The sequence below is a fragment of the Dendrobates tinctorius genome, unplaced genomic scaffold, assembly GCF_039654945.1.
Source record: "Dendrobates tinctorius isolate UK_male_01 unplaced genomic scaffold, ASM3965494v1 ptg000489l, whole genome shotgun sequence".
NCBI classification, from domain to species: domain Eukaryota; kingdom Metazoa; phylum Chordata; class Amphibia; order Anura; family Dendrobatidae; genus Dendrobates; species Dendrobates tinctorius.
The window spans coordinates 142,035-157,676 of record NW_027362150.1 but is presented as its reverse complement, the minus strand read 5'-3'; the positions used below and the strand labels follow the sequence as shown (position 1 = coordinate 157,676).

The following is a 15,642-nucleotide window of genomic DNA, read 5'->3' as shown; positions in this document are numbered from 1 at the left end:
TGACGCAGTGTAGACTGTTATTCAGCATTACTGTCTCCTCAGATTGTCAGCTCTTGTGATCAGGCCCCTGCTCCTCGCTCCGGTCTCTCCTGTACAGTGAGGCCTCATTATACTCCTGTATAAGGATCTAGTGACGCAGTGTAGACTGTTATTCAGCATTGCTGTCTCCTCAGATTGTCAGCTCTTGTGATTAGGCCTCTGCTCCTCGCTCCGGTCTCTCCTGTACAGTGAGGCCTCATTATACCCCTGTATAAGGATCTAGTGACGCAGTGTAGACTGTTATTCAGCATTGCTGTGTCCTCAGATTGTCAGCTCTTGTGATCAGGCCCCTGCTCCTCGCTCCGGTCTCTCCTGTACAGTGAGGCCTCATTATACCCCTGTATAAGGATCTAGTGACGCAGTGTAGACTGTTATTCAGCATTGCTGTGTCCTCAGATTGTCAGCTCTTGTGATCAGGCCCCTGCTCCTCGCTCCGGTCTCTCCTGTACAGTGAGGTCTCATTATACCCCTGTATAAGGATCTAGTGACACAGTGTAGACTGTTATTCAGCATTGCTGTCTCCTCAGATTGTCAGCTCTTGTGATCAGGCCCCCGCTCCTCGCTCCGGTCTCTCCTGTACAGTGAGGCCTCATTATACCCCTGTATAAGGATCTAGTGACGCAGTGTAGACTGTTATTCAGCATTGCTGTGTCCTCAGATTGTCAGCTCTTGTGATCAGGCCCCTGCTTCTCGCTCCGGTCTCTCCTGTACAGTGAGGTCTCATTATACCCCTGTATAAGGATCTAGTGACGCAGTGTAGACTGTTATTCAGCATTGCTGTCTCCTCAGATTGTCAGCTCTTGTGATCAGGCCCTGGCTCCTTGGTTGCAGACAGTCTTACCATGTATTCCTTTTTAATCTGTGGCGTTTTTTGTACATGTCCTGTCTGGATTAGTAAGTGCTGCAATCTGTGTTGGCGCTGTATAAGAGTATAATCCGTAAAAGATATGTTGGAAGCACTGTGCACACACTCCAGAATATGTAAGCAACGCCTACTGAATGGTAAAATCAGACACTAAGAGCAGCTGCCGGGCCGGGGGGCTCGGTGTCGCCCTCTCACTGATCAGACATTGCTGATCTATTCTAAGGTCAGCCAGCATTAAAGTCACGGACATCCTCGCAGGTGCATTTATTTGAAGCCTGCAAAATGATTTGGACTAGGGACAGTTTTGTTTCCATATTACACTGAAAAGATCCTTTCTGTTCCCCCACTGGCCCCTTCCTCCTGACTCCCCTATTACTGCAGTGTAATAAAGTCATGTGCAGTAAGAATAGTTTCATATCGGCCCTGGTGATCTGATAATGAACCAGCATCAGTGCCACAAAACGGATTCCTGCACATGGAAGCACATGGACCCGTGTTCTCCTGGATCCGTGCTCCATAGAGCTCCATGTTAATTCCAGACGTGTAGCCGCGGATCCGTGCGTCTCCCTGCGCCTGCGTGTTTTTCAGATGACACAAAACTGCAACAAGTTGCGTTTTTGTGCATCTGATAAAATATGCAGACACAGCGATCCATGGGAAAACGGTGACAGCCGGATGCACAGTCCCATCTGTCACCACTGAAAGTCAATGGAGACGGATCCGTGTGCATCCAAAATATGCAAGTGTGAAACAAGCTTAACCCTATAAGGCCATGTGCACACGGTGCGGATCCGCAGCGTTTCAGGCTCTGCAGCAGCTTTAGGTGTGTTGTACAGTACCTTTGTTTTCAATGGTAAACTGAAAACCTCTGTGCACATGCTGCAGATTTTTCTGCGGGTTCAAATCCACAGCATGTCAATTCTTTGTGCAGAATCCGCTGCGGTTTCAAACCTCCATTGTAGAGATGTGAAACTGCAGGCTAATCCGCAGGCTGATCCGCAGATCTTTTTTACCTGCAGATTTTTCCAAATCCGCAGCACCAAAAATTATGTGTGCACATGGCCTAAATATTGGGGCTGGACCTAGATCTCTGCACAGTCTTGCCTGAAATCACTTTATTATATTGCTTACCCTCAGCAAGAACTGACACTTCTCCCTGTACGGTTCCTGTCCTGTGTGACTGTCCTGAATCCTCCTCACTCAGGCCGGTTTCACATTTGCGCTTTATGGTGCAGCGACGGCCTGCGCACGGCCACCGCTAAGCCCCGCCCCTGCCGGCTCCCTGCCCGCCCCTTCCAGTCATCGCCGCCTACTAGCGCACATGGACGCTTGCGATCTGCGCACCCTATCTTTAGCATAGGGTGCGGAGATCGTGCGCTGGCCGTGCGCTAGCAGGATTTTGCCGTGCGCTGCGCACTTTTGAAGGTGCGTCCGTGTGTGCGGAACCCAGCATGTTGCATTTCAGCACGCACGGCGCACCTTCAAAGGTACGCAGTGCATGGCAAAATCCTGCTAGCGCACGGCCAGCGCACGATCTCCGCACCCTATGCTAAATTTAGGGTGCGCAGATCGCAAGCGTCCATGTGCCCTAGTAGGCGGCGATGACCGGAAGGGGCGGGGCTTAGCGGCGGCCGTGCGCAGGCCGTCGCTGCACCATAAAGCACAAATGTGAATCCGTCTCACTCAGTGCTGCACTGCTGAGTCGGCTGACTTTAACTGATAGTATACGTGAGAGTCTACATGAGACCAATTTGCTGTCACTTGAGTTTAACCCCTCTACAGTCACATGCCATATACAGTATGCCATGCATGTCTGAAGCTAGGAGGAGTGTATCACTGTAAATATTTCCACTCACTCCAGCACAGACAGCACACATTTCTCTCTGTCTCCTGACAGCTCCGCCTCCTCCCAGATAAATCACTGCCACTGCCTGGCGCCAGAAAAAGGAAAAAAAAAAGAACCGGCTCGTTCACAGTGCAGAACCGGCTCATTTCGTTCCCAGCGGGGAGCCGTCTCTTTGAATCGGATCGTTCATGAACGACAGATCACTACTCCATGGAGCCTTCTCCTCAGTCAGTGACATTCCCGCCATTATTCGCCCCTCACTACTGGCACAATTACCCCGCGCCGCCTTCTCTACACAGTGTTATGTGTGGAATGTAACGTGTGATTTCTCTGGAGGGAAATAGACCCCACACATGAGGGAATTCTCCCCAGTTACCGGCCGTCTACTATATGGCGGCATATGATTGTGCTATCGACTCCACACCAGGAGCTAAAATGCCCAAATCTCTAATGTAACCGCCAGGGGTGGATTAAGGGTAGCCAGGGCCCGGGGCAGTTCAGACTCTGTGGGCCCCCCTCGTCACGTGACGGGGGTCACGAATCGTAGAGCCACACTCTACATAGAGAATAATGGGGCCTCCAGCACCGACCTCCACCCGCAGAGCCGCACTCCACATAGAGAATAATGGAGCCTCCAGCACCGACCTCCACCTGCAGAGCCGCACTCCACATAGAGAATAATGGAGCCTCCAGCACCGACCTCCACCCGCAGAGCCACACTCCACATAGAGAATAATGGAGCCTCCAGCACCGACCTCCACCCGCAGAGCCACACTCCACATAGAGAATAATGGGGCCTCCAGCACCGACCTCCACCCGCAGAGCCGCACTCCACATAGAGAATAATGGAGCCTCCAGCACCGACCTCCACCCGCAGAGCCACACTCCACATAGAGAATAATGGGGCCTCCAGCACCGACCTCCACCCGCAGAGCCGCACTCCACATAGAGAATAATGGAGCCTCCAGCACCGACCTCCACCCGCAGAGCCGCACTCCACATAGAGAATAATGGGGCCTCCAGCACCGACCTCCACCCGCAGAGCCACACTCCACATAGAGAATAATGGAGCCTCCAGCACCGACCTCCACCCGCAGAGCCGCACTCCACATAGAGAATAATGGAGCCTCCAGCACCGACCTCCACCCGCAGAGCCACACTCCACATAGAGAATAATGGGGCCTCCAGCACCGACCTCCACCCGCAGAGCCACACTCCACATAGAGAATAATGGCGCCTCCAGCACCGACCTCCACCCGCAGAGCCACACTCCACATAGAGAATAATGGAGCCTCCAGCACCGACCTCCACCCGCAGGGCCGCACTCTACATAGAGAATAATGGGGCCTCCAGCACCGACCTCCACCCGCAGAGCCGCACTCCACATAGAGAATAATGGAGCCTCCAGCACCGACCTCCACCCGCAGAGCCACACTCCACATAGAGAATAATGGGGCCTCCAGCACCTACCTCCACCCGCAGAGCCGCACTCCACATAGAGAATAATGGAGCCTCCAGCACCGACCTCCACCCGCAGAGCCGCACTCCACATAGAGAATAATGGAGCCTCCAGCACCGACCTCCACCCGCAGAGCCACACTCCTCATAGAGAATAATGGAGCCTCCAGCACTGACCTCCACCTGCAGAGCCACACTCCACATAGAGAATAATGGGGCCTCCAGCACTGACCTCCACCTGCAGAGCCACACTCCACATAGAGAATAATGGGGCCTCCAGCACCTACCTCCACCCGCAGAGCCGCACTCCACATAGAGAATAATGGAGCCTCCGCACCGACCTCCACCCGCAGAGCCGCACTCCACATAGAGAATAATGGAGCCTCCAGCACCGACCTCCACCCGCAGAGCCGCACTCCACATAGAGAATAATGGGGCCTCCAGCACCGACCTCCACCCGCAGAGCCACACTCCACATAGAGAATAATGGAGCCTCCAGCACCGACCTCCACCCGCAGAGCCGCACTCCACATAGAGAATAATGGAGCCTCCAGCACCGACCTCCACCCACAGAGCCGCACTCCACATAGAGAATAATGGGGCCTCCAGCACCGACCTCCACCCGCAGAGCCACACTCCACATAGAGAATAATGGGGCCTCCAGCACCGACCTCCACCCGCAGAGCCACACTCCACATAGAGAATAATGGCGCCTCCAGCACCGACCTCCACCCGCAGAGCCACCCTCCACATAGAGAATAATGGAGCCTCCAGCACCGACCTCCACCCGCAGGGCCACACTCCACATAGAGAATAATGGGGCCTCCAGCACCGACCTCCACCCGCAGAGCCGCACTCCACATACATGGCTGCTCTCAGTGCTCTGTGCTGTGCGCACAGGACCTGTGATGAGGTCACAGGAGGGGAGGAGTCAGGGGTCACATGATCGGGGGTCCTGACACCTTACCTCCTGTGATCTCATCACAAGCCTTTGCACGCTACCAGCAGCATCAGCGTTCACGCTACTTGTAGATGCTGCTGGTAGCAGATCACATAATGCCGCCCCCACGGTCACTCACTTTTAGGTGGGGAGAAGATGGAGTGCCATTGCAGCAGCCAGCAGGAATGTGGTGGGGGCCCCCTTAGAAGCTCTTGTGGTGGGGGCCCCGGGGCTGAAGCCCCGCCTGCCCTGCCTATAATCGGGCCCTGCGCGGTGGCGGATTATAATGGGGCAATTTACTGGCCTGGGCTGTGGGCCCCTTAACCCCACTGGGCCCGGGGCAACTGCCCAAATTGACCTCATTATAATCCGCCACTGGTAACCGCTATAAGAGAAGATATAACAAATTTCCCCTAAACACACACAGCGGAGGAGGCCTCACTTGGAGCAATGTGACTCGCGCACAGAAAATCTATTCCCGGTTCTGTGATAAGTTATCGGCCGACAGGAAGAAGAAAGGTCTGAATTACAGCCCAGACTGGAGGAGAAACTGCAGGAGTTAGAATTGGCCAATCAGTGCTCTTCACCCCTATACTTATCTACACAAATACAAGACATGAAATGACAATTAGACGCCATTCTCACCACCAGAACGGAGAGGCGCTAACTTGGAGTAAAGCCGCGTTTTATCACCATGCCAATAAGCCTAATAAGATGCCGCTCGTAAGCTCAGAATGAGAGAGTCACTGCATATAATCTCCTCTATAAAAGACCCTAAGGGTCAGATCTCAGCCCACCCCGATGTCATGTATAGCACTTATAATGAACACTCCCAGAGTTTGTATTCGCCCCCACAATCACCCCCCCTCACTACTGGAGTCATTCCTTCACACACTACATCTACCTAACCTGACTGAGTCCGCGGCACAACAACTCCATTTACACATCTCTGAGGAGGAAATAGTTTCAACAATCAAAAAACTAAAAAGAGGAAAGTCTCCGGGACCGGATGGTCTTACAGCAATATATTATAAAAAATGCAGCGATGTGCTGACACCACATATAAAAACCTCTGTAATTCACTACTAAATGGCTCACAGCTGCCCCCTGAGCTCTACGTGGCGCATGTAACCGTAATCCCTAATCCTAAGAAAGATCATCTCACCACAAATTATAGACCTATATCCCTCTTATACATTGACTTCAAAATCTTTACATCCATTGTGACTAACAGGATCAATAAAATCCTCCCTCACCTCATCCATCGGGGTCAGGTTGGTTTTATACCAGCGCGACAGGCCCCAGATAATATTAGGAGAGCGTTAAATATTACTCATACAACTAACCTACAGCGAAAGCGACTTCTCCTGCTTGCATTAGATACTGAGAGGGCTTCCGATTCGGCGTCCTGGACATATCTCTTTACGGTTCTATCGGAAGTCGGATTCTCCCCTAAACTTATAAAGTGCCTCCAATTGTTATATGATAGCCCTATCGCTTATGTAAAACTCCCGTCACCACATCCCCCTCCAATTAATATTCAGAGGGTACCAGGCAGGGCTGTCCTCTATCTCCGGATCTTTTTGCACTTGCAATGGAACCCATTGTGGAAGCAATAAGGAGAGATCAGAATATCCTGGGCCCTGAGAATATGGGAGACCAATATAAAGTCAGCCTCTTTGCGGATGATCTCCTGCTAACATTAATAAGTCCCCACACTACACTCCCTCACTTGTTTTCCCTCCTTCACGAATTTGAGAAGATCTCAGGGTTAAAGATTAACATTGATAAATCCAGAAGCATTATTTGTAAATTTTCCTAAGAGCAAACTAATATAGCCTCCGATTTTGGGTTTATACACAAAGAACATTATCTAACATATCTGGGTATCAACTTAACAGCCAACAGGTCACCTCTGTTTCGGTGGAATTACACTCCACTGATCCATAACTTCCAGAGAGACCTGGATAGATGGGCTCCCTCAAAGTTATCCTGGCTCGGCAGAATACATGCATTAAAATGGTGTCACTGCCTCGCTTCTTACATCTATTTAGGTCCCTCCCAATTATGGTACCAGCCAGAACATTCACTCAGTTACACTCTATGAGGTCTAATTTCTTTGGCTCGGAAAACAACCCAGAATTGTGCAAAAACTTATGTTCCCTCACAGAAAAGAAGGGGGTTTATCCCTCCCTAATTTTACACTTTATTACAAGTCGGCACAGATTGCTCCATTAATAAGTTCGTGTTCATATCCCAATAGTCCGAGATGGGTTATTCTGGAATCATTTTTCTCCAAACCATTCTCTTTATCAGGCCTAATGTGGACCACAGACCGACTTCCACGGGGGTTAATGAATGTGGCTCCTTTTACAGTCCACTCGTTTCTTCTTTGGAGAAAAGTCCGGTTTAAATATAACTTACAATCAAGCCCTTCTCCCCTGACAGCTATATTACAAAACCCCATGTTCCCGCCCGGCCTTGAGCCACAAATTTTTTCTTGGTGGAAGCTGAAAGGTATTCATATACTTAAACATTTGTGTTCCCCATTTAATATCTTACTTGACAGACAGGAATTTGTTCAAACATTTGAACCTCCAGTTAGGGAGGTAATGCGACTGAACCAGATCTTCCACTTTGCAAAGCAGATCCTCCCGAGCGGTACTACTCTCAGGGCAACGAGTTTTGAAAATTAATGTCTAAATCACCCTTTGGGCAGGGGAACGATCTCATTGATCTACTATGCTATAAATTCTCCAAAAGATGATAAAAAATTGAAGTATATGTTACAGTGGGAGGAGGATCTGGGATTTGAACAGTCAATTGATGAATGGTATCGCAGCTGTGACACCATATCATGAGGTAGTCACCAGACTTCTCTTGTGGAGACCTCCTTAAAACTATTGCACAGAGTCTATTATGTACCGGAAAAAATTCACAGCATTTTTCCTAAAATCTCGGGAGACTGTTTTAGGGGCTGTGGAATATCTGGTGACATGAGACATATTTGGTGGTCTTGTAAGGTGGTTTCTGGGCTTTGGGAGAAGGTGAAGCATCTGATAGCACAGATGTATGGTGGACCGGTTGATCTGGAACCTTTTACCCTTTTACTGGGAACCAGGCCTTCCCGGCTTCCAGAAAGCTTTCAGAAGCTAGTAAACTACTTATGTATGGCCACTAAAATCCACATTGCGGCAAAGTGGAAGTCGCCCTCACTGCCAAGATCTATGGTGAAAGAGAAGATGAACGACATTATGTTATTCTCATTTGTGGCCCCAGCGTTTCTTGTAGAATAAATCCCTTTCTCACACAGTCCTGTAGTAATGACTTTGTTCTCATGTTTTGTAGGAGGGTTCGTCTGACTCCATCTTATTTTATCAGTATAAGTGCGAGAGATGAGAGACCGACGACCGCAGTTTTACCATATGTGTCCGGCGTCAGTTCTACAGTGTGAGAGATGCAGGGTCTGTGACCGAAGCTGGGGGTATACGGATGTATACAGCATACACAGGGGTCTGCGACCAAAGCTGGGGGTATACGGGTGTATACAGTGTACACAGGGATCTGCGACCGAAGCTGGGGGTATACGGGTGTATACAGTGTACACAGGGGTCTGTGACCAAACCTGGCGGTATACGGGTATATACAGTGAACACAGGGGGCTGTGACCGAAGCTGGGGGTATATGGGTGTATACAGCATACACAGAAGGGTCTGTGACCGAAGCTGGGGGTATACGGGTGTATACAGCATACACACAGGGTTCTGAGACTGAAGCTGGAGGTATACAGGTGTATACAGTGTGAGAGACGCAGGGTCTGTGACTGAAGCTGGGGGTATACAGGTGAATACAGTACACACAGGGGTCTACAACTGAAGCTGGGGGTATATGGGTGTATACAGTGTACACAGGGGTCTGCGACCAAAACTGGGGATAAACAGGTGTATACAGTGTACACAGGGGTCTGTGACCGAAGCTGGGGGTATACGGGTGTATACAGCATACACAGGGGTCTGCGACTGAAGCTGGGGGTATACAGGTGTATATAGTGTGAGAGACGCAGGGTCTGTGAGTGAAGCTTGGGGTATACAGGTGTATACATTATACACAGGGGTCTGCCACTGAAGCTGAGTACAGCTCCGTACACCTCGTACACACGCGGCTCCGCTCCGTACACCTCGTACACACGCGGCTCCGCTCCGTACACCTCGTACACACGCGGCTTCGCTCCGTACACCTCGTACACACGCGGCTCCGCTCCGTACACCTCGTACACACTCGGCTCCGCTCCGTACACCTCGTACACACACGGCTCCGCTCCGTACACCTCGTACACACACGGCTCCGCTCCGTACACCTCGTACACACACGGCTCCGCTCCGTACACCTCGTACACACACGGCTCCGCTCCGTACACCTCGTACACACACGGCTCCGCTCCGTACACCTCGTACACACACGGCTCCGCTCCGTACACCTCGTACACACGCGGCTCCGCTCCGTACACCTCGTACACACGCGGCTCCGCTCCGTACACCTCGTACACACACGGCTCCGCTCCGTACACCTCGTACACACACGGCTCCGCTCCGTACACCTCGTACACACACGGCTCTGCTCCGTACACCTCGTACACACACGGCTCCGCTCCGTACACCTCGTACACACACTGCTCCGCTCCGTACACCTCGTACACACACGGCTCCGCTCCGTACACCTCGTACACACGCGGCTCCGCTCCGTACACCTCGTACACACGGCTCTGCTCCGTACACACGCGGCTTCGCTCCGTACACCTCGTACACACACGGCTCCGCTCCGTACACCTCGTACACACGCGGCTCCGCTCCGTACACCTCGTACACACGCGGCTCCGCTCCGTACACCTCGTACACACGCGGCTCCGCTCCGTACACCTCGTACACACACGGCTCCGCTCCGTACACCTCGTACACACGCGGCTCCGCTCCGTACACCTCGTACACACAGGGCTCCGCTCCGTACACCTCGTACACACACGGCTCCGCTCCGTACACCTCGTACACACGCGGCTCCGCTCCGTACACCTCATACACACGCGGCTCCGCTCCGTACACCTCGTACACACACGGCTCCGCTCCGTACACCCCGTACACACACGGCTCCGCTCCGTACACCTCGTACACACACAGCTCCGCTCCGTACACCTTGTACACACGCGGCTCTGCTACATCCACCCTGTAAACCCCTCCTGACCCCACACAGAAACTTCCCCTCATCCAGCACCATGACAACCAGCACAGCAGAGTCCTGCACACACTGAGGCCCCTGATCATGTGACCCCTGACTCCTCCCCTCCTGTGACCTCATCACAGGTCCTGTGTGCACAGAGCAGCTGTAGAAATCTCCGGCCTCGGGGGTCTCACCAGACTTCGCTCTTTTCTTGCAGGGGCCGCAGTGGATTTCATCCCGGATCCATAGAGCTGAATAGAGGAGCGATGTTCCTTCTCTCTGATGGGAATTGATGGTGACGTTTGTCCAACGTCCACGTTACCGAGTAAATCCCCCCAGGACTGCAGCCGGTAAAGACCCCGATATCCACAGGTGTCCCCTCTAATTGGGGGAAAGGGATAGAAAAGCCTCTTATCCCGAGGGGAAACCCTGTACATGGAGACATCGGCCTCAGATCTCTCCTGTCCTGTTCTTCCAGAAAAGCCTCAAACTTCTGTGTGTGACTCAGAGCTGAGATCTAACGGGAGAGAAGATTCCAGTGCGGGGAAGACGGGAAACCTTCATATAGACGGCCGGTGGGGATGGAGGCAGTGACCGACTCTGGCCACATCTGTCTCTAGAGCCGTAGTAGAAGATGAAGATGTCGTCCTCATCAGGAAGGAGTTATTTCTCATGTCGCGTGTAATGAATCTCTCCTGCAGTATTGCTAATGCCGATTCCAGTGTCGGTAATGAGACGAGAATTAGCGTTATGGAAGATGAGTCTATGAGGAACGTGTTCAGCTGCCGACTCCGAGGAGGAAACTGCTTGTTGTCTGTGGCCTAAATATATAGGTTTTATTAGTAGATGTCAGGGGAGAAAACTAAACCCTGTAAGATAATAAATCTCCTCCTATGTTTCCCTTATTATCTCCAGTAATTGTATTATTACACAGGATTCTTATGATGTTACATCGGATCATCTTCTTCTCATTCAGGTCTCTACAATATCGGATCCTCTCAGTGAAGATCTTCTACAGAAGAGAATTTTCCTGATTTACCCATCAAGGATGGATATGGACAGAGACAAGATGGCGGAGAGGATGTTACACCTCACCCTAGAGATCCTCTTCCGTCTCACTGGAGAGGTGAGAGATTCTGATGACGTCACATTACATCATTCTTATCTATGGGAATAACAGATGGACAGAACTGGAGAGGTGAGGACTCTGGAAATGTCTGTAGTGAGATTTATTACTGTGTCTCTCCATAACCAGGATTACACAGTGGTGAAGAAGACCTCTAGTGATCGCTGTCAGGACCCTGTGTCTGAGGGATGGGGAAGACCCCTGAGCCCAATCACGGGGCCTCCACCTCACCCCCTGATCCATGAGGACATCAATGACCAGAAGATCCTAGAACTCATCTACAAGATGATTGAGCTGCTGACTGGAGAGGTGACACTGCTGGGACATTATACAGTAACACAATGAAGGGATCGGGGGATGACGGTATCATTGTATGTGTCAGGTTCCTATAAGGTGTCAGGATGTCGCTGTCTATTTCTCCATGGAGGAGTGGGAGTATTTAGAAGGACACAGAGATCTGTACAAGAACGTCATAATGGAGGTTCCCCAGCCCCTCACATCACCAGGTAATAGACAGGACTAAATACACACGGCCTATAATTATCTGTATGTAGAGAATGAATTCAGTCCCTGTATGTGTTTCCTCCAGATCTATCCAGTAAGAGGACAACACCAGAGAGATGTCCCCGTCCTCTTCTTCCACAGGACTGTAACCAAGAAGATCCCAGTGCTCCTCAGGATCATCAGGTAGATGGAGAGAAGGTGTCAGGAGATCTCCCCTATGATGTGTAGACGGCTGTGAAGGTCTTGTGCTCAGTCTTGTTTTATCCACCAGTATTATATGTTTTATACTTGTGTAATGAGAACGGTGGAGATGGCAGGATTAGAGCTGATCATAGATGGGACTTCTCCATCTGTCGGTGACTTTTACAATATTTGTTTCAGGGTGAAGATCTGACCCATATTAATACTACAGAGACATATCTGAGGGGTGATGAGCGGTGTAACGAGGAGATTCCCACATATGATTACCCAGGTGAGTACTAACCACTGAATGCAGAGAAGTCACAGATTCCTCTCAGTCACCGGCTGTGGCTGCTTTATCGGTGGTGTAGTCCGGCCGTATTACCATGATCACCATTTTGCCTCTAGACCACAACATTCTCCTCCACCCAAAACTGTTCAAATGACTTTGGGCAGTGAAATCCCTTTTCTATAGAACTTACAACCAATTACATTGTTTCTGATCCTAAGGAATTCAGATTACTGCACAATCTCTCCTGAAATGGAGAGCAATATTATTTTCTCTAATCTTCTGCTCAGGATCCATAGTAGCTCCAATGGTCCACCATAAATGAGGGCAACTCTGGTCCAAATTTTTCCACCTCCACATTTATACCAGGAATGGCATTAAAATTAGGGATGAATGGAGTAGCCGAATCCGAAGCCTCCTATCTGGGAAATGCTACATCAAGAGGCAAAGCCCCTTGGACATTGGTGTGCGCCAATTCATGAGCACTAGGGACAGCACTAGTACTGAGCATTGTTCCCTGAGTTGGAGACATTTCTCCTGAAGCGCTATTTGACCTTCTTGTTGTACTGGTCCTTGTGTGTGAGGATGGACCAGAATCAATGCTCATTTCTGAGCTATCACTGTCGCTGCTACTAAAGCCCTCGAAATCCACATCGCCATCTGACACTGCACTTTCTTCACTGTCAGAACATAAAAGTGCATAAGCCTCCTCCGCACTATAATACTGACCGGCCATTTTATTCATTTTTATTTTATTTTTTCCGGAAATAGAAAACTCTGACGTGACCAAATTATTGGGGAGACAATTGAGAAAAGCCTAATTTTTTACCCTACCCCTAACTTTAGAATAAACCCTAACTTTAGCCCCAACACTAACCCTAACTATAGCACTAACCCTAACCTGCCTTATCTGTTTTTCTATTGACAAATGATGGACCTGAGTGGGGTCTTGTTTTTGTGAGATGAGAATTGGTATTATTTTCGCCTACATAACATTGATTGGTTTCTTTACATTTGATATTTGGGAGGCAGAATGAACAAACAGTTGAACACCGCACACTACTGGTTCATCCAACAAGGTTTTCAATTAGACTGTGAACTGTCATTGTCTTGGTAAATAATTAAAGTTTTTTACATAGCTTGCCATTTTTATGTACAGTTTAAGTAGAAATGTTCAAAAATATAAAACTCAAGGATATTTTATTTAAAAAAAATGTTTTTTTATCTTAGCAGATGACTATAACAGGAGATCAGAGGGACAGCTGACATCTTCAATTTTTAAATCTGATGATCTTGAGATCCTACAAGATACAACTGAAGCGATTGCTGTTTCTCCAGATATATTATCATCCATTCACAGCAGAGATCTGTCATCTGATCCTATAGAGCAGGTCCCATCTTCTGATTCATTACTGACTAATAAGGAAAATCAAAGTCACAGAAGAGGCAATAAAAAACAAACTGCTCCTAAAGCAAAGAAGCCATTTTCATGTTCAGAATGTGGGAAATATTTTACATGGAAATCCCGTTTTGTTACTCACTATAGAACTCACACAGGGGAGAAGCCTTTTTCATGTTCTGAATGCGGGAAATGTTTTATCGATAAATCAGAATTGGTTAGGCACCAAAGAACTCACACAGAGGAGACGCCTTTTTCATGTTCAGAATGTGGGAAATGTTTTAACGAGAAATCACGTTTTGTTACTCACTATAGAACTCACACAGGGGAGAAGCCTTTTTCCTGTCCAGAATGTGGGAAATGTTTTAGCCAGAAAGCGATTCTTGTTAGACATCAGAGAACTCACACAGGGGAGAAGCCTTTTTCCTGTTCAGAATGTGGGAAATGTTTTAAACAGAAACATGATCTTATTAGGCACCATAGAACTCACACAGGGGAGAAACATTTTTCATGTTCAGAATGTGGGAAATGTTTTAACCAGAAAGGGAATCTTGTTAGACATCAGAGCAGTCACACAGGGGAGAAGCCATTTTCACTTTCTTAATGTGGGAAATATTTTACTTGGAAATCAACTGTTAATAAACATCAGAGATGTCACATAGGGGAGAAGCCTTTTTTATGTTAATAATGTTGGAATAGTTTTACCCAAAATTAAATCTTCTTAAATGGGTTGTCTCTTGTCATTCTTCATGTTTGCTGACAAAAGGATAAAACTAAACTTTATTAATTCCAAATGTAAAGCTATACCCATAATTCACCCCCTGAAGGTTAGTCAGTAGGTGACTAATAGAAAAAACATATACCCCACATCTCAGTATATAGGGTGAGGTGACGTATACACACTCACTCTCCAAGCCTCTCATTTCTATGGGTTTCATCATCCTCACCAAAGGCGACTCATCAAGAAACTATTTAATATTGACCTATTTTCAAGCGAGACTAATCGAAAAAAAAAAAAACTAAAATCATGAATCATGTTATTTGAAACAGTCAGAAAACTAGCCCCATATTGGCAGATCTCAGACCTGCAGCAGCCAAAAAGGCAAATGCAATTCTAGGATGTATTAACAGAAGCATACAGTCTAGATCACGTGAAGTCATTATTTCCCTCTACTCCTCTTTGGTCAGACCTCATCTGGAATATTGTGTCCAGTTTTGGGCGCCACATTTTAAAAAAGACATCAACAAACTGGAGCAAGTTCAGAAAAGAGCGACCAGAATGGTGACCGGTCTGCAAACCCTGTCTTATGAGGAAAGGTTGCAGGATTTGGGAATGTTTAGTTTGCAAAAGAGAAGACTGAGAGGAGACTTAATAGCTGTCTACAAATATCTAAAGGGCTGTCACATTGTAGAAGGATCAACTTTATTCTCATTTGCACAAGGAAAGACTAGAAGCAATGGGATGAAACTGAATGGGAGGAGACACAGATTAGATATTAGAAAAAACTTTTTTACAGTTAGAGTGATCAATGAGTGAAACAGGCTGCCACGAGAAGTGGTGAGTTCTCCTTCAATGGAAGTCTTCAAACAGAGGCTGGACAGACATCTGAGTGGGATGATTTAGCGAATCCTCCCTTGAGCAGGGGGTTGGACCAGATGGCCGAGGAGGTCCCTTCCAACTCTACCATTGTATGATTCTACCTCAAACTATATACTTCAGCAGTTTATAATCCACTCCAGTGTCAGGAATAGATAGTATGAATTTGAATTTAGCAAATGGCTGCA

The 15,642-nt window shown here is 48.7% G+C and overlaps 1 protein-coding gene across 1 annotated transcript; it reads left to right on the top strand.

Moving 5' to 3' along the window:
* The first annotated feature begins 2,355 nt into the window (after window positions 1-2,355).
* On the top strand, window positions 2,356-14,588 carry LOC141077995 (oocyte zinc finger protein XlCOF8.4-like). Its single transcript, XM_073564786.1, has 7 exons — window positions 2,356-2,391; window positions 11,336-11,485; window positions 11,615-11,794; window positions 11,868-11,991; window positions 12,075-12,172; window positions 12,371-12,461; window positions 13,692-14,588. The coding sequence occupies exons 1-7, from the start codon at window positions 2,356-2,358 to the stop codon at window positions 14,459-14,461; spliced, it is 1,449 nt and encodes a 482-aa protein (XP_073420887.1). The 3' UTR covers window positions 14,462-14,588.
* The last annotated feature ends 1,054 nt before the right edge of the window (window positions 14,589-15,642 follow it).